Raw genomic sequence first — 20015 nt, 5'->3', positions numbered from 1 at the left:
GGCGGGGCGCCTTTAACCTGTGACTGGCGGAGCCTGCAGCCAATCGCGATGACTTCAGGAATCCGGGCGGCCGCTGGCTGGGCCGAGCGCCCGGCTCCGCCCCGCCGCCGCCATCCAATCCGTCGCTGCGGATGCCTGGCGCGGAGACGCGCCGGCGGCAGAGAAGTTGGCGGCGGTGGGCAGCCTGGGCTGCGGGCTGGCGCTGTGGGGGCAGCTGCGCGGGGATTCGGGCGTATTGGGAGGGAAGTGGCGGCCCCAAGAGACCCTGGCTGAGAGGCTTGGGGCCACCCAGACCCCTAGGGGTCGCGGCGTATCGGCGAGCTGTGGAGGGAGAAGCCCAGCCGCAGCGCGAACAGACTCCGGGTCGACAACGCCCACACCTGGCGTCCGCGGGAGGCGCCGAACTTGGCCCCGAGGGAGCCCCAGCACTCGGAAGAAACCGAGACCCAAAGAGGGTGAGTCCCGGGCCGCATCACCCAGTCACAGTCGGAGGCCCGGGCCTGAAACTGGAGCTCCGGGCTGTCTGGAAGAGGTTCTGGTTGCGGTTTGGTGGTTCTCTCCGAAATGAAACTCGGACTCCGCGGACCTCCTGGAAAGTTCTTACACGTCCCCTCCTCAGCCCTGCTTTCTTACCGCCAGCAACTGGGAACCTGACCAAGCGCCTAGGCTCCCTTCCCAACCCATAGCGTCTGAGCCACTTGGCAGAACCGGGGCGGGAGGGCGAAAGGGAGGCTCGGGTGCTAGACGGCAGCGGAGCCCCCCAGGCTGTACCCGGGGTCGGTCTGCCCCGTGGGGAGGCAGCCGCAGCGCGGCTCCTCCTGCTGCTCTCTCCTGGGTCCGCTGGAGGGCCCGGAACGCTCCTGCTCGCGGACAGGAACGCCACGGAGCGAGCCACGTGGGTCCCACGGTGTACGCTCACGGCCCCTGCCCCTTCCGAAGTCCTTGCATCGAGCTCAGGGACCTCCCTAGCGGTGGGCACTGGAGGAGCCTGAGCTCCCTAGGCCAGTCGCCGCTGAAGAATGCCCTGTGGGCTCTTGCCGGCGGCGCCACTGCGGCTCCTTTTGTGGGCGGATCGGTTCTTTATCCTGTTTTTTACGCCCGGACCTTGGCCACAGCATACACACATACGGAGCTGTGGGTATAACAAGCCAAAAAGCAAAGGGTTGGTTGTTGCTTTTAGGTTGAGGCCTAGAATGTTATAAGGCTCCAGACAGTAGCTTTGGGTGCATAGCGGCCTCTGTTGTATCTGGAACTGCACCTTCCGTAAGTAGGCACTCAAACCATGTTAGTTCCGCAAGGCAGGAAAAGGGTCAGGCTTTCTGATGCCCCAACACATTCCTCACTGAGCGTTGGCTCCCTTAGATTCAGAAGTCCTGAAGGTTTCAGTTTCTCATGGGTGAGGGACTCCGGACTTCTACAGGTGTTATTTCAGTGGCAGCTTGGCCCTCCTAGGGACATAGTAAGGACCTCTTTAGTCCTCACAAGCAATTTCTGATTAGAGTCCCTGGGAAGAAGGAAGGCAAAAGGACTATAGCTGAAAAGGAGTGAAATGGCCCCTCCAGGAGGGAAGGCTACAGCTCAGAGGTGAGCTTGGGCCTAGTTTGAGTTTCAAGTGGTGGCTCCTCAGCTTCCGGTCTCAGTGGGGAAAGGTCCATAAGGCAGGCTGTCAGGCAAGAAAATAAGGGTCTGGACAGTCCTTAATAGGCCCTGAAAATTGACTTGTGATGCACAAATTGCATGTATTTAAACCCCTCTTCATTTAGTGGATCAAAAGACAGGTACAGACAAGGGAGCCCATTCCATTCAGTTTAAACAGTTGCTTACCATGCTGCTTTGTGTCTTGAGAGAATGGCATTTGCCCACAAGAAATTAGCTGTAGACCACCTGATTGGAATACACACCAGGTCCCTGCCTAGGTTGGGATGGGAGGATGATGGGAAAAATGTCTTTCCTTGGATCCTTTTTTCCCCCTACTCCCGGATAGTTTGCCAACAGTGTTTATCATATTAACACCCTGTAAAGGTTTTTCACAGATGCTAGTGATTATTTTAAAAATCACCTTGGTAATAGGAGCCAAACATCGGCTGTTGACTGTACTTGCTATAGTATTTATGTTAGATGATGAAAAAAGGAAATAGGAAATTTCTTTTTATGAAATAAGTTGGAACTAGACGAGAAACTTCTGTTTCCTGATTTCCAAGGTTTTCCGTCTGTTTGTTTCATACAGATGTGATTGTCCATGGGTTCTTAGACAAGTAACTGGTCTCATTTTCTTTTATAGAATGGATGACATGTAAGAGCACGTCTAGACTCATTCACATTTTCATTACCGTCTTCTGTTTTAATTGGTATTTGACAAAAGTTTATCACTCTGGCACAGATTTATTCCTTTGGCTGTCATTCTCCCAATGATCTCTTGAATTTCAGCCATCTCCATATTTTACAAGAGAAAAGGAGATCTATTACTTGTGTAAGAACTCATTATAGTCCTGTCTGTATGAAACAAACAGAAAACCATGGAAATCTGGACATAGAAGTCACCTCTTTAGTACTAACCTGTTTCCCTGAAGAAAATTTCTTTCCCTCAAAGGGATGAGGAAGTTTGTGGAATGGCTTGGGAATGAAAAGATTGACATGAGACCGTGGAAGCAGGGCTGGTGGTGTGTGTGGTGGTGGTGTGGGTGGTGAGCAAATTTGCCTTCAGGCACTGTCACCCATCTCTGACACTGAAACAATATTTTGGAATCTTCTAAATTTCAAAAGGGTGTGACTGATAGGAGCTATGGATTCTAATCTGAGCTCCAAGTGCTGCTGGCAATCACTTAACCTCCATTTAGTCTTGCTTCCTTGCCATAAAACCACAGTAGCAGAATTGGGCTACTCTGTTTAGCTGCTTAAGGGGGACACGGTGACAGTGGTTACAAAGCACTGTAAATGCATGACATTTATAACAGTAGTCACTGTTGAAAAGAACAAAATGATGTTGGTATAGGAAAATAGTATAGACAGAACAATTCCCCTCTACACTTGGAATTTCTACTCATTTTAATCTCATTGGATTATGGTCCTTTCTTTAAATGGAAGTGAGGAAAAAGGGCCCTCACAATCCTTGTTCTTTGATTACCAAATGTTTCTGGAAGCTTTGCATAAGTTAATGCTGTTTTTCCCCTCTTTTTCCATTTCCACTACCTCTCTCAACATGTATTCACTTTGAAAATTATTCAGAATTTGAACAGGCTGAGCTAAAGCACCTTAGCAAAGAAATGCAATCAGAAGCAGCAGATTCTAATACCAGCTATGTTGTAGGTTCATTCTAAGACTACGGGCAAGCCATTAACCTTCCCATACTGGAGTTTCCCAACTGTGAAACTGCAGCAATACTTCTGATTAATCTCACAGAGAGGAGAGATAACTCATGATAAGGCTTTTTGAAATATTAATTGCCATGGAGAACAAAATATCACGTAGGCGATTTTGCAAACTCAAGTATGGTGTTAGTTTGTACACCACAACTAGGAGATATTTTGTAACAGGGATTGCTCTAGCACAACGTCTGTAGCCAGGGTGCTACCACCCACAAAACAGTGATGTCTCATGCATTTAAGTGACAGTGCAGGTGCCCCCTGTGAGTGTTACTGCCACAGGTCCAACCATGTAAAAATGTGGTCACAGAAATGCATCAGAAAGGGAAGCCTCCATTCTACAAAAACATGGGATTTCCTCAGATGTGCCCTGGAAGAAAAACTACACTGAACTTCTTAAAAATGTCACTGTGAGTACAAGTCTGTTGAAAGACTAACATGGTCTTGGGAAAATGGCCTGATAGATAAAACTACACACATTGGTCAAAGGGTCACTAGAAGAGATTTAAAAATACTCTTAATTTTAAAACTTCGTAACAGAATAAATAAAACTGAGGAATTTGGAAAGGGAGGGTCATATATTCAAGGGAGGAAAAATAGACTCCCAACCCTTAGAACAGTAGAGTGTTCTAAGAAATAGGACAAAGAATATGGGCTCTAGAAACACGAAAGACTGAAAGTTGGATTTTCTTTCCATTCCTTCCTAAGTTTGAGACCATGGATAAGGTGCTGAGCTTCTCTGAGCCAAATGGAGTGGGGATGAAGAGTGTTGAGTTTTCCTCATTGGTTTTCTATGAATCTCACCTGAGAAGCTTTCTGTAACTCTTAGCACAGGGTTGGGCTCATAGTGGGCCATCTGCCAATGACAGTTCCTAATGTTTACTGAATACTCACCATGTGTCCTTCACTGTTCCATGTCTTTTCATCAAATTGCTCACTTGATGCTAACAATCACCCTCTTACGTTGCTACTGTCTCTTCTTCCTCAGAGTTGCTATCTTCTTGGAAGGACCTTTCTGGGATTCAGATCGTGCAGTGGACTTAAAAGTCAGAAGTCTCCTTTAGTAATTTTTTTTTTTAAACTAGCATTGCCTGTTTTCCTGTGGAAAGGGCTATTCCAATCTTTCGTGGCACCAGGAAATCAGGCTGCATTGAGCACTTGGTAACATGTACACTACAATAAAGGGAACAAGGGATTCAGAATTGGGGACAAAAAGAGCCACAGGAAACAAGTAGTGCTTCAAAATCCCAAATCGCTTTCCAGGTCTCAGACCGTAATCTCCTCAATTGTGGCTTCTAAACAGTGTGCTCATCATCTGGATTTGAGGTTTAATGGAAGTTAGTTCCCTTGAGGCAGTAGTATGGAAATAGTAACTGGCTAAAGAAGGGAAAAATGGATTATCCCTTAGAAATGAATTGTATCATTAGTTATTATGAATACCCCAAATTATGACAGATTCATGTGTAAGTATGCCAGGGAAAAGTAGCCGTGAGCTATAATACACACAATCATTTATTACCCAAGAGAATTTAGGTGCTAATGTGGATGGTTTTGCATCTGTGAGATTCTGAAACCCACAAAGGACTCCAAGATATAAAGCCAAATAAAACATAATACAGAGGGAAATGATTCTGATTATGTAACATTTATATATAGCATGTCATTTTACATTTTCAAATTGCTTTTCAGTCATTGGTTTATTCTTCCCAGCACACCTGGGGAGTACATCCATGCTGTTATCCTCGTTCACAGCTGAGGCAACTGAGACTGAAGGAGGCAAAGTGTTTTGTCCAAGAATGCAACAGGGGCAGGGTGAGAAATCGTGCATTTATTCAATCATGAGTCTATTCAACATCTACCCTTGGCAAGGCACCATGGTGTGGAGTGCACAGCGGTGGGAACTATATCCGTGGTTTCTGCCTTGTAGGGAGTCTGCTGGGGCACTAAGTGTTTTGTGGATTATGTCTCTAGACAGTAAGGACCAGGGTTTAGAGGAGGAGAAGGTGAGTCCCTCAAGATTCCTGGAAACTAGGATTTGTGGTCCTTTAGAGATGGGTAGAATTTTGGCAGATGGAGGCTAAGGGTGATCGGAATGCCAGAGACCGAGACAGGAATGAGCAAATTCAAGGCGTACTGAAGAATGTTTGATTACAGCAGGACAGTTGTCAGCAAAGGGCTGGTGCGGAAAAAGCAGCAGATTTTTTAGCACACTGAATACCCAGCTAAATATATAGATTTTAGCCTGTGGGCAATGGGAGCTCAACTCCTCTCTGACTTCTTCCATTCCCTCATTATTCTAACATGTACTGAGTGCTAATATACGCTTAGTCTCCAGATGTTTTCTCATACCTTGGCTTTTCTAACCTTTGCAGCATTCCAACGAGATACATACTATTATTCCTTCTCAAGTGGATGTGAAAACTAATGCATTTAGAAATTCAGAATTGCCCACCCTCATGGAATTAATAACTGACAGATGGGGAATTTGAAAACAGCACCTTTGACTTTTTTGTAGGTACTTCTGGAAAGAAGGGGTGTGGATTCTGGATACTGTACTCATGATGCCCATCTAACACTGTTGCCTTCACCCTAGCTCGGTGTCTTTCTAGAAATGAAAAGTGAATAGGAGAAAAAGAAAATTTTCTCAACGTGTAAGTTGTTTGATTTCTAAAGTCAGCTGTGGGTCAAAAAGAAAGATACAGGGTATTTCCCCGTATTTTCTGTGCTCTCCAGCTAACAACAAATGTCTGCATTTTGATAACTTTAGTCTTGGGTCTGTAATATATTTGGATCTCAGCTTAGTTTTTCCACTAAGCCAGAATCTCTCTCTGGAGTTGGTCAACTTGGTTTCTAATCCTTTCCCTTTAGCATGCAACCCACCCTGTTTATCATAGTGCCCTGTGAGGTCTCCATCTCAGCTTGAATTTTGCCCATCAAGAAATAGCTTTTCCTCTCCAGATGCAGGCTACTAATTAGCATTTTTACTGTTTAATCACCAGGACTAAAATACAAGTGAGAGAAGTATTATTGTTAATCCAAAAATACTTAGAAAGGAAAAAGATTGCTTATTTAAATCTTCCTATAAAGAAAGAGATGCTCTCAGGAGGTAGGTGTGTACTTAGGTGACTAAAAAGTAAAACTGAAAATTTTAACATTTGTTAATAGGGTGCTTCTCATTGATACGGTTTCGTGGAGAGTTTCTTTGGAAAATTCCTGTCCATGATCAGTCAGAGAACTCTTCCTCTAGAGCAAAATATCTGCTACAAATGAGAGGCCAGTGTTGACCCTCTACATGAAGACAAATGGGAAATCACTGAAACGGGGCATTTCAAATTCCTAAATTCAGTGTAGAGCATTCTCCTTGTCTCTCAACCCTCTAGTGCCTTGTTTGGCTCTGCCCAGATTATATTTTATGACCTAAGTGATAGAGATTCACAAGTAAATAGTTGAGTGTTTCTCCTGTTTCTTGTTTGTTTGTTTGTTTGTTTGTTTGTTTGTTAAAGAAGTTGAAAGTGAACTTGTAAGGATCATTAAATTTTATATAGGATCTTAAGGAGCCCATGTGAAAGACATGGAAAACAAGCACTGGATCAGAAAATTGTATCTGATTTCTCCTCTGTCTTAAAATGCAGTAAGTTTTTCCTGTGCTTTCAAAGAGAGCAGGAGTCTGGGGCAAGGTGGTCTGAGTTTAGTGACAAAAGTGAGAAAACTAATCCATGTTATCTTGGCTTCTAGATCTGCAAAGCAGGGATGCTTACCTTGAGAGACAGAGAAAACAAACCTTGGAAAGACTCAGAGGAAATCATACAACTCATTGTAGCCATTTGCATCTCTTTACAGAGAAAAAAATCACAATACATACTTCTGGGGATTTTCCATATTGATGGAAGAAAGTGTTCAAGATACCAAAGTGAATCCCACTGAAGGCATGTATTAGCATTAATTTCTCCTAACTATTAAAATGAAGCCTGTGTGGTTCTTTCTCCCCTTAAGATGGTCAACAAAACTGCTGAAACTCTGAAAGATGATTGATGTAGAAACATGCTAGAATTAACCTTATTTTAAAAACAGTAACTCTGGGGCGCCTGGGTGGCTCAGTGGGTTAAAGCCTCTGCCTTCGGCTCAGGTCATGATCCCAGGGTCCTGGGATAGAGCCCCACATCGGGCTGTCTGCTCAGCAGGGAGCCTGCTTTCTCCTCTCTCTGCCTACTGGTGATCTCTGTCTGTCAAATAAATAAATAAAATCTTAAAAAACAACAACAACAAAAAATACCCAGTAACTATGCATAATAGATGACTTTTCCAACCAGTAAGACTCTGTGCACTGAGGCTCTTTTCACAGGAACTTCTGAATTCTGTACAAGGTTTGACAGGATATTGCAGGTAGCAAAATACTGTGTGAGAAGTTAATAACATTTCTTCTCAGTGCCTGCTGAAGGCCAATCTAGGATTCCTCAGAAAACCAGCATGTCAGCTGACCACCCTGGGAGTCTTTATGGGGAGGTTGTTGGTATTGTCCTGTCTGAAGGACCCAAAGTTGTTGAGTGAGAGCATCTCAAGGAACTTTTTGTAGCCTCCACAGTAACCACTACAATTTACTATTCACAGATATAAATACTCAATAAAGATTTATTTAATGGAATTTAATTGTTAGCAGGTCCTGAACTTGACTAAAGCAGACAACTGCTCTTGGGAATACAACCAAACCCTCAGGAGCTCAAAGAGAAGAGAGTATAGTCAAGGTCAAGTGTCCCCAGAAAGGTCATGCTTGTTTAGTTCATAGCTCAGATAAGCTGTGGTGGACATGAGGGCACTAATTCCCATTCAGAGGCACAGATACCACTCATTTGTAAATGAATTGGAATATATAATGAGACCTGGCCCTTGAAAGTTTTGTGGCCCTTTCAAAGCCAAATGGAAAGAGGAAAAACTGTATCTGTTTTCTGATTCCCTTTTCTAAGAAGCTGAAAATACATTGCAAATGAGCCCTTAGTGGTTGTGTGTCACTATTCTTACAAAACCTATCTTTGGTTCCGAGGTTGGGAACTTGTTCTGCCTAGCTGTGTCACTCACCTCCAACTGGGCTAGGTCTCGAAGTCTCATTTTGACCATATATTCTTTCAGCCAGGTGGGAGAGATGAGAAGAGGCTAAATATAGCCATATAAAAAACAACCAGCCAACTAGAAGGCACCTTCAGGCTTAACATCAACAGTGAGTACGTAGCATTAGCTTCAAGTCGTGTGTGAACAAGCACAAATATTTTCTAAGAATATTTTTCAGAAGAGGGTATTTTTTAGATATACTCTCTAAATTGGATTATAAATAATAAATGGGAAGGTTAACTAACTTTATTTCAAGGATGTTTGATGTATGTGCTGCCATGATTAGCTCTATCTTTCTTTGTGACTATAGATTATGTCAGTTTATTAGTCTTGCTGGAAAGAGCATTGCCATACTATGGTGTTGGGAAAGGATCGTTGAGATGATGATGAAGGTTGTAGGAAAGGCTTAAGTTTGTTTTGATATTTGTTTCATTTTAAAAGGCTGTGACTAGGACTTCATACCTGTCTAATAAGCATGCATGTACCATTTTTATGTTTGCTGAATGCCTTAAAGTCCTCCATTAGTCTCCACCATACCCCTTGAGGGTGGGTTAGTATTATCACCAACAGTTTACATTTGAGGAGATTTAAGACACAAAGGGATTATGTGATTTGTACAAGGTCACCCACCATGCAAGCCTAGCTAATAAAAGATGACTGCAAAGCTCTTTCCAAATAAAATTGCCTTATAAACATTAGGTGGTATTAATGGGCATGATCCCAGGATGAGTAAAATACTCTCTAGGAGTAAAGTGCTCATACACACTCTATATGATTAATTCTTTTTAACCTCAGGGCAACTTTTGATATAGGAATTCTTGAACCTAGCTATGCGTCAGAAATGTCTTAATAGTTTTGAGAACATATGAGCACCTGGGCCCCTACCCAAGCTGTAGAACCATAATCTGGGAGGTGGGACCCAGATAATTTGTATCTTATAAAAGCTCCACAGGGGATTATGATGCTCAGCCAGGGTGGAGAACCACTATCCTAGACTATAATAACCTCAGACAAGCCAAGAGCAACAAGATACCATGGAGTCAGTTTAGGAGAAAAACGCTAGTGTCTTCCAGGCTTCTGTCTACCTAGTTCAAAACTATTATTAGCAAAGGAACTGCTCAACTGAGTTGAGTTTGAAAGACTCAACTGTATCCATGTATGGAATTTCAGGAAATAGGGCCAAGATTAAAGTTTATTTAAGAACCACCCATGTTGGGGTGCCTGGGTGGCTCAGTGGGTTAAGCCACTGCCTTCGGCTCAGGTCATGATCTCAGGGTCCTAGGATCGAGTCCCGCATCAGGCTCTCTGCTCAGCAGGGAGCTTGCTTCCCTTCCTCTCTCATTGCCTGCCTCTCTGTCTACTTGTGATCTCTCTCTGTCAAATAAATAAATAAAATCTTAAAAAAAAAAAAAAGAACCACCCATGTTTGTTATAATATACCAGGTAAATCTTTGTGTCTTTTCTTGGGTTATTACTGATTCCAGTCTAATATTTTTATTTTGAGTACCTTGAACAACCAACAGTAAAAGCTTTAATATTTGCCCATTCACCCATCCTTCAGACATTGAATACTTGCCATGTGGAAATTACAGAGTGAACTAATGTTTTTTATCCATCGGAGTTTATCAATAAGTGATAAAAATAGACTCAGGCCAAATAAACAAAAACCCTATAATAGTAAACCATACATATTGAAAAAGCGTATATGGGGCATTATTCATAATAGCTAAAGAGTTGAAAAAAACCAAATGTCGTTAATTGAAAAATGAATAAATAAAAGCTGGTATATCCAAATATTATACTATTATTTAATAATAAAATGAAATGAAGTACTGATACATGGTAAAACATGGATGAGCCCTGAAAAAGGTGAAATGAAAAAAACCAGTCCCAAAGAACCACATTTTGTGTGATTCCAGTTATATGAAATGTCCTGAATAGACAAATCTATAGAGACAGAAAGTAGATTAAGATTGCCTAGGGCTGGGGGAGGGTGAGATGGGGAGGGACTCTTAATGGGTGCTGGGTTTCTTTTTGGGGTGATTAAAAATGTTCTAAAATTGTGGGACACCTAGGTGGCTTAGAAAAGCATCTGTCTTCTGCTCAAGTCATGATCCCAGGGCCCTGGCATTGGACCCCATGTCGGGCTCTCTGCTCAGGGGAGAGCTTGCTTCTCTTTCTCCCTCTGCCTCCCTGCCCCCCATTCGTGCGATGTCTCTTTCTCTTGCATGCGCACTCTCTCTAAAAAAAGAAAAAGATTAAAAGGTTCTAAAATTGTGATGGATACATAGCTCTGTAGCTATACTTAAAAAACCCTATGGGGGGGTGGGAGGTTGGGGTACCAGGTGGTGGGTATTATAGAGGGCACTGATTGCATGGAGCACTGGGTGTGGTGAAAAAATAATGAATACTGTTATGCTGAAAATTAATTTTAAAAAACCATTAAATTGTACACTTTATTATTTTTTAAGATTTTTATTTATTTATTTGACAGACAGAGATCATAAGTAGGCAGAGTGGCAAGCAGAGAGAGAGGAGGAAGCAGGCTCCCTGCTGAGCAGAGAGCCCGAAGAAGGGCTCCATCCCAGGACCCTGGGATCATGGCCTGAGCCGAAGGCATTGGCTTCCCACTGAGCCACGCAGGTGCCCCTAAATTGTACACTAAATGGGTGGATTGTGCGGTATGTGAATTATATCACAGTAAAGCATAAATATATACATATACATATATCTAGCACTGGACAAACTTGGAGGAGAGAATGATTGATTAATTTGAGTTAGAAGAAAGGGTGGAGAGTTTTCTGGAGGAAATGTCAGTTGAGACAAAAAAGGTGATTTTGTGAAGAGGGAAGGCTTAGAGATATAATCAAAGTGATGATGCTTTCATGCAAGGGCAGTTTATCTGGAATTGATGGGATTTAGGACGTATGCATGGTACCAGTACATGGAAACTAGAGGCAGGTCTTTTACTACCATGCTGAATTCTGTAGTTTGGTCCTCGTTTTGTAGAGAGCCATGATGGGTTGGTAAGTGGTCTCAACAGGCCTGTGATTTGGAAAGATGGGAGATGGGGTTGGGAGGCCAGTGAGTAGGGGAGACCATTGAGGAGGCTGGGCTTGTGCAACACATAGGCAAAAAATGATGAAGCCTTCAGGTGTGTCAAGAGTATTGAACACTGAAACAAGGAGACTGATTAGAGGAAATGCTTAAGAAGTTGAATCTTAAAACTTGGTGGCTCTGGAGAATAGGTAAGATATATACAGCACAGTATTTTAGAACATACAAGGGTCTGGGTGTTTTTTTCTTACGTATTTAGAATCAATGCAAAAACCATGGTTGAAATAACACTATCCACACAGATTATTCTCTAACAACTTGCTAACAAGAGTTCGATTACAGAGACTCTTATTTCTTAACAAAGGAATGTATATTGTGAGTAAAAGGATGGATTGAAGAGAGAAATGCTACCTGCCCCCCCCTTTTTTTTTAAAGATTTTATTTATTTATTTGACAGAGAAAAATAACAAGTAGATGGAGAGGCAGGCAGAGAGAGAGGGAAGCAGGCTCCCTGCTGAGCAGAGAGCCCGATGCGGGACTCGATCCCAGGACCCCGAGATCATGACCTGAGCCGAAGGCAGCGGCTTAACCCACTGAGCCACCCAGGCGCCCTACCCGCCCATTTTTTAAGCTCTTTGGAATCAGACCCTCCCTTGTTGGAGAAGAAGCACTCATTCATGGCTTACTCTGAATGACTAAGTATCTCTTGCTCAGAGAGCTTCCCTAGAAACACTTCCTTTGGTGTGAGCAGCTTGGATTTACTGCCAGGGCAACACCTCTCATCCAACACCCACGCTGCCTCTTGACTTGGTCCTCATTGGCAGGTGTTCATAAGCTGCATTTTGTTTTGCTTCTAATAAGAGCATAGTCTCAGAAAAGCATTGGCTGCAAGTACTACACATTATAACTTTCATTACAAGTGTTCTTATAGGAGAGATCAGAAAATGTAGGAGTCTTCAGGATCAGGAAGACCAAGACTTCCTTTTCCCTTAGTTAGGACAGGCCACACCTGTGTTTTCCATATGAAAGAGGGCAGGGAGATCCTGGGCAAGGTCAAATAGAAACAGTCTCTTCCACTGCTGGCCCTGCATTCCCTGGGAATCTTCGTGGGCTCTGGAAGGCATTGGCAATGACACTGCCTGCTGCTAGCAGAGTTTGGGAATAGCATCCCTGACAAGTGCTGTACATGAGTTTAACCAAGCAGGAAACACCATTTAGAACACCACTTGCTGAGATGTGGCTCTTATCTGTGTCTGTCAGTGAACAATGACTACAACAAGCCCTGTTCAATCACAGTTGTTAGCAGAGCTAATTACAGAAGTCTCAAGTGGGAGGAATCCCAGCAGACACCTCTAAGGGACTTCATCACAGGTTCAAACATTGGCTTTGCAGGTAAGCAATGGAAATAGGCCCCTTGGGGGGCCTTTAAACAACAGTTCTCCACATGGATCCATCTTCACTCTGCAGATGGCGAGAGATCATTTTCAAAAGAGAACCACCACCAGAGAGCGAAGGAGGAAAGGGATGTTTAAAGCCAGTAGGGTAAATGTTCTGGATGAAATGAGAGCAGAACTAGGTATTATTCCTTGGGCCGTCTTTGACTCACTCATGACCTGATGGAAGTTGCTTCCCCTTTCTGGGCCTCACTGTTCTCATCTCAAAAATAAGGATAATAATACTGGCTCTATTTATATCACAGATTGTTGAAAGAATAAAATATATAGTTTAAAGAATAGAAGTTGGGGGAAAAATAGAAAATGTCATACAACTTTAGTTAGTGTCCCTTATTCCCCTTCTCCTGTTCTACATTTTACTGACAAGTGATGAAAGGGAGTAAGGAAAAAGGTCTGTGCTGTTGTAGAATATGAAACTTGACTTTCTGATGCCTTTGAGTGATACTATGGTTTGCTCAGTTTCAGATTTGCCTCCCCATCCTGACTTTATTCTGGGGTAAACTCATCTCCAGTGTGAGGGGTTGGAGAAGACCTAGGGATCTGAAGAGACCAACACCCTAAACCCATCTAGTTATCATCTAAATGTCACCTGCTGCAACCCATCTTAAAGTCTCTCCTCTTCCTGGGATACCGGATTTGGGAGGATGTGAACCCTGAATGGGTCCCACAGTCAAGTTGGGACTTGAGGGAACACCTCCAGGACAGAACCGAAAATAATTTGTAGGGTGTGTTGAACATGTCTTAATCTGGGTCTCTAACTACATTCTTGTTCCTACTAAAAATCTCAGCACACTTCTAATCAAGCAAGGCACATCTACATATCCGATGGTGCTTTCAGTGATAGAAAAGGATCATATTATGGATTTGGCAGAGAAGAAAAGGGAGATTTATTTCCACTGGTTGAAGATGTATCTTTTCCAGATATGCAAAAACAGTCAGAGCATTAAAAAATACCAATGAAACGTGATCATGTTTTGTGAGCAGAAGAAACCATTCTCGACTTCAAAACAATAAGGAAGATTATAAGGATCCCAAATCCATGGTTTAAAAAAAATGACAATAGGGTGCCAGTGGGACTACCAAACTCTTACTTGCCCCCTTAGGGTGTGGCAACATCTGCATTTCAGTGAACCCCTTGCTTTCACTTTTTCAAGTTCCCCCTTACTCGTTGCTCCTTCCAATCATTTATCTTTTTTTCCCAATGTTCAGCATAACTAAAAAGTCTAAGTAGGGAATTGCACATAATTGTAGACTGCACCATTGGCAAAATGATGTTTCCTTCTCAGTATTTGTAATTATCTGTTCCACTCTTGCTTACTCCTGGAAAATTTATGTAGAATGACAGCAGTGTCCTTTACTTCTCTTGAAGGCATTCTTTGGTCTCACTTTGTGTAGAGGTTATAAAACATAACCAAGAAATGCAATATCATGTTTTTTATGTAAGTTACACATAAACAAATAGAAAATACCACTTTAAATCAACCAAGCAAAAGGTGGGGAGAATAACTAATTATGTTTTAGCTATTGCACTTACTTGGTAAGGTGAAGAGATGGGGGAAAAAAAACCAACTTTGATAACTTAAAGACTGTGATCACCCTGGACATGTTGGCCTGCCCCTGCCAGCTGGGAGGTTGTTTTATGCTGTTAGGTGAGAACTCTATGGTTTCCTTTGTGCTCTCAACCTTTTCTTTATTACTAGCTTAGAGAAATGTGACATTGCTAAAAACTCCAACTTGAAAATGCTTCACAGAGCAGGATCCTTGCCAAATTCAAGAATCTTGCTAGTTTGCAAGATGGGAGCTGTCATGCAGAACAAAAGTCTGATACTACAAGTCAGCAATCACAATGGGAATAAATCCCACAATCTGGTTTCTAAATGTCTTCATCTCCTCCAACCTTAAAAGAATGATGCTGGCCTTACTTTGAGGCTGACTTTACAAAGAGAACATAGAGGGAGGTAGAGTTAAATCCTTGAACTTAGCTCCTCTGGCAGTTCCTTCCCAACTTCTAACACCTCTTTTTTACCAGGTCATGAATAGATGCCCATTTTTACTTTTCAACATTACATTCCTAACAAAGAATATATGACAGTGCCTCCCTTGCCTGGTCAAGGAACAAGGGAGTTTCTCAGCTGATAGTTTAACTTAGTCCCGTGATACACTTGTACATTTTAACCCAGTTTTAAGGGAAATGATTTCTATGGTTCATTTCTCTCTTTCCTTCCTTACTGGGCAGAACATGGGTTGACCTTGTCAAGAGGACCTGGGATCATTGATGGGGTCTTCTCTGCAATGCAGTGCTGCAGTAAAGCCCATCAGGGTTTCTCAGGGGAGTTGGGTTGCATTGTTGAATTGTGAGTATCACAGTGCAGCCATAGGGTGAACTTGTCTTTAACTTGAATCCTCCCTATTTCTTGGTGTTTCTAAATTATTAAGACATGTTTCCATTAATCTTAGGCCTACCTTGTTTCTAAGGGTGAAAGCTTTCCATCAGGAGTAGTTCAAATATAACATTTGGGCATGAGGGAAAGATGGCTTTGACACTGTATGGGTTTGTGGCTGGATTCTTCTTGTGTATAATCTATTGGCTGGCACTGCTTCTATAAGCTTTTCTTCTACATCTTTTATATGATTTTAATGTTTTCCCCTTCTCCTGAAGCTTTATGTCCTTCTAGCCTTTATAATTCCAAAGTACTTTGGCTTTGGTACTCTTCCTTTTTGAACCTGAAAGGGGAGGTAAAATGCTGAACATCAGTCCCTAAATGAAAGACTGGCCAGATGAGACCATTCTTTGTTGGCCATGCCTCAGTGTTGGTCATGGATTTCTGTGTTAGTAGAGAGATGTAAGATCTGTGCCAGATGCAGGATTTTGGGTCATAGTGCAAAGTATTCTGGTCTCTGTGGTGAACAAGGGCCCTGGGTCTGGTACCTCCATCTGTGGATAAGGATTGGTTGCCAGGGTTTACTCTCCAGTGTCAGAGTCTGTCTGGAAACCCCTGAATTCTGCTGCCTGAATGCTTAGCTCTTCTAAGACAGGCTGATGGTTATGGTACTTCCTAATGTGGCGTGTCATTTTTGGGTATTGAGCTAATGGTTAATAAGTCTTTAGCTCTTCTCTCTGATACTTTTTGTTTTCTTGGTTGTCTTTTTAAAGATGGTATGTTCAAAACTTCCTGAAAGATAGATACTCTGCAATCTTTTTTGAACCTTCCACTTATCATCCTACTGCAGTTTTCTTTCAGGCTGTATCTTCTTCCTTTCCCCCACCAAAATTGTTCTCAATATAGTCAAGTTACCATTTGTACTAGTTTCTTGTTGCTGCTATAACAAATGACAACAGACTTGGTGGTATAAAACAACACAAGTATATTCTTTTATAGTTCTATGGGCCAGAAGTCCTAAATCACTTTCACTGGGCTTAAGTCAAGATGTAGGCAGGGTACCTTCCTTCTGATGGCTCTAGGGGAGAATCTGTTTCTTTGCCTTTTCTAGCTTCTGGAGGCCACTTTGCATTCCCTTTCTTGTATCACTCCAGCCTCTCGCTTCCTTTGTCCTATCACTTACTTTCTCTTGTGTAGTCCCTCTGTCTCCCTCTTATATGGACACTTGTGGTTACATTTAGGACCCACCTGGATAATCCAGGATAATTTCACTGTCTTGAGATCCTTAACTTAATGGCATCTGCAAAGTCCCTTTGTATATAACATTCACAGGTTCTTGGGATTAGGACCTATATAATTTTCAAATTCAGTGTCATCTTTTAATTCCTCACCCTAGCTCTTTTAATATGAAATACTGTTAGCTGTTCTGAGAAAAACTTTGCTGACTTTCAGGATATGACTATTTTCCATTGACGTAATAACTTTATTGTTTATCTCTCCCTCTGGAATGCAAGCTTATGAGTAGGAACCTTGACTATCTATCTGCTGCTCTATCCTCCCTGCTCAGAATGATGCCTGGTGCTATCATATAATCAAGGGCAGCAAAGAATACAAATTGCATGACCTTTCCCCACTCCTTATTCCATCACCTCTTATTCTTGTTTTCCTTTACTGGCTTTTCCTCTGTCCATGTGGTCAAGTTTGGTATTTCCCAGGGCTTAGTCCTAGTCTACTTCTTTCTGCCAGTGCCAGGTGAGGGCAGTTTCAGCCATATTCTGGGGACCTCTCCAATCAGCATCTCCAGCCCAGACCTCTGATTTGAACTTGAAAATTTAATCTTTACGTGGATATCCCACAAGCATGGCAAGTTCACCATGTCCCATCTTCCCCATCCACCAAGACAACCAAAAACTAACCTCCCCTTCCTTTTATATTCTCTGTGTTAGGGAAGAGTAAGTACCAGGATTTACCCAGTAGGCACAGCAAGAAGACTGGCAGTCATTCCAGACTCCATGCTTTCTTCTACTCATTCTCCCCCCACCTCAACTGCCCTCCAGTCAGTCATGAAGTTTTGTCAACCTGTCTCCCAAACATGTCCTGCTATCTCTTTCTGTCTAATGTCCATTGCCCTGGTTCACATCCTCATCACTTGCATAAGTAGGCTATAAATCAACTTACTAAACCATTGCTCTTGATTTTTTTTGAATATGATGGAGCGACATGCTCTTAAACTTTCTATATGTATACCTGAGCTACTGACCATTGCCAGCCATGTCTTTAGTCTCTGCTGAGTGGGCAGTGGCTGATTTGCATACCATCTGGTCTTGGCTCCCAGAGCTGACTGGGTCTGGGATGGGCGCCTGACCCAAGGCTGGCCTCTGCTATTGTTCTGATCAGTTACCACGACTTGGGGGGCTGGCTATACAATAGAAGCTGAGTAAAATCCCTCTTTTGGGATTTCAGAACAGCAAGGCTGGGAGATTCAGATCACTGTATTGCTGAACAGAAGGATCAGCAGAAATGATGGGCATGAGCAATTGCAGTTATGAGAAAGTAGATATTGTAGAATATTGTAGGGGAACTGCTGAGTCAGGATAGCAGAGGGAAAGAAAGAGGCCGAGGCACTGCATAAAGGGTTCCGGCTCTTTTTCTGTGGCTTCCCGAGGCCTGCCCCGGGATTCCCATTGTCACGTTTCCATGAGCTGCTGCATTATTATAAACAAACAAACAAACAAAAAAAAACCAGCCCTAGTCTGAGTGAGCCCTTGCTTCCTGCAATAAATTGGCCAAAGTGATATGTTTTCCAGTAAGCCCTTTTAATGTTATATGAGACATCTGGAAGAAAGCAGCACTGTAACCAAGAGCAGCAATGTGCAGTCCCAAACTCAGTGTTTATTCCACTTCATTTTAAAGCATTAGCTTAGGGAAAGAAGAGAAGTTTATGTTACTATTTCTTTTGGGAGTGGGAGAATATTATGATGAGCTTCTGGTGTCAAAATTAGTCTTTATGTAAAAATGAATTGATGCCTGCAAACATAATTTCAGAAAGGAAAAGTGTGAAAATGGCTATAATAAATGACTGAATATTGTCTGATACTTATCAATAGTGGGAAAATGAAAGCACTTATTTCCAGATATCTGCCTTTCTATTTTCAGCTGTTGAAACAGAGGGATTGCAAAGTCTCCAGGATTCTTAGTCACATGACTATATTCCTTTCTCAAATGTGAATTAATAAGTAGATTGATTGAAGATTTATAGGTAAAAAACAACATTTGGCACATATGTGAATGGTACACATTCAGTACTCTGAATATGAAGTACAATCAGCATATTTATGTCTCCTGCTCTCCTTGTAAGATATGTTCAATGGGTAATTTTTTATTCTGTTCAGGATAAAAATGAAAAACAAGAGTAAGTGTCAGGATTCTTTTGAGTATTCTAAGGCCACAGAAAGGTCCATGGTCACTTCACACTGGGTTTCGTGTGTCTGTTCCTATGTCAGAATTAAAACTTGGAACTTGGCTTTAAAGTTGTCTTACCTGGAGTGCAGTGTGAAGCCATGTGCTGGTGGGATGCTATGAAAGGGGAAGGCCTTTCTCTCTTTGTTCCTGGAAGCTCTGGTTCTTCTAGGAATAGGATGGGAGAAGGCAAAAAAAAGTGGTCAGGGGCAGGAGTGTTGTCAGTGAGTCCTAAAGTTGTAAGATGACCTCCAGCTCTCTGGGCCTGGTAACCACTTAAAGCAGATGTTTGACGAGGCTTTCTTGGTTTCTTGGGAGGTGTCTCGCCTACACTTCCCTTGGTTTAGGCAGATGTGCTCTCCATTTGAGCAGCTGCTTACTTCCTCAGCCCCTAGGAGCCCAGGATTCTACCTCTGCTTCTGTCCTGAGGCTCCTCCAGCCAGTCCTCTCATGTTGGCCCACATCTGATCTAGGAAGAAATATCCATGCATGTTCTTCTGGACCACTGTAGAGAAATAGCAGCTGTCCTTCACTCTGCAGCAGGAGTGGCTCGCTAGCTCAACTCTCATGTGACTTGCCAGCAAGGAGTTAGACCACTGGGTTCTTCTTCCCTTGGAACACATATCAGGCTTTCTGATGAGCCTCATTTATTTCCATTTCTCTTGACATTAGGTGATCCCAGTCTTTTACTTTGGTGACGAGTGAGAACACATGTTTATTTTTAAAAAATCCTTCAAGTATCCTATCTCCTCAGTCTCCAAGTCTTTTTTATTTTATTTTATTTATTTATTTGACAGACAGAGACCACAAGTAGGCAGAGAGGCAGGCAGAGAGAGAGGAGGAAGCAGGCTCCCCGCTGAGCAGAGAGCCCGATATGGGGCTCAACCCCAGGACTCTGAGATCATGACCTGAGCCGAAGGCAGAGGCTTAACCCACTGAGCCACCCAGGTGCCCCAGTCTCCAAGTCTTTATGCGACCTAGTAACTCCTTTAACTGGTTCCAGCCAACACTTTAATTCCCTATAAGGATCAATGGGTTTTTATTGACTTGTTTGAAATTCTAATGTCAGAAGTTTGTTGTTTGGATGAAGTCTCTGCCATTCCTGTATACCTATAACCATGTGCTTATACTCAGGCAGGAAGTGCTCCAAAAGAACAAACTTCCAGGATCTCCGGCCAGGCCATGGGTTGTCTCTCAGC

At 42.7% G+C, this 20015-nt stretch overlaps 1 protein-coding gene across 1 annotated transcript; it reads left to right on the top strand.

Moving 5' to 3' along the window:
- Window positions 1-23: 23 nt before the first annotated feature.
- On the top strand, window positions 24-7404 carry LOC309861419 (uncharacterized protein). The gene is made up of 3 exons (XM_082724294.1): window positions 24-455; window positions 5878-6013; window positions 7098-7404. The coding sequence occupies exons 1-2, from the start codon at window positions 132-134 to the stop codon at window positions 5953-5955; spliced, it is 402 nt and encodes a 133-aa protein (XP_082580420.1). The 5' UTR covers window positions 24-131; the 3' UTR covers window positions 5956-6013; window positions 7098-7404.
- The last annotated feature ends 12611 nt before the right edge of the window (window positions 7405-20015 follow it).

Source organism: Mustela nivalis (genome assembly GCF_964662115.1).
Source record: "Mustela nivalis genome assembly, chromosome: 3".
Taxonomy (NCBI): domain Eukaryota; kingdom Metazoa; phylum Chordata; class Mammalia; order Carnivora; family Mustelidae; genus Mustela; species Mustela nivalis.
The sequence above is the reverse complement of the archived record's forward strand: the minus strand, read 5'-3'. Positions and strand labels throughout refer to the sequence as shown.

What these genes read in the sequence shown, in the direction of transcription:
- LOC309861419 (XM_082724294.1), top strand. Translation starts at nt 132, where the DNA reads ATGCCTGGCGCGGAGACGCGCCGGCGGCAGAGAAGTTGGCGGCGGTGG. An exon ending in GAAACCGAGACCCAAAGAGG is followed by an intron (nt 456 to 5,877) that starts GTGAGTCCCGGG and finishes ACTTTTTTGTAG; the next exon opens with GTACTTCTGGAAAGAAGGGG.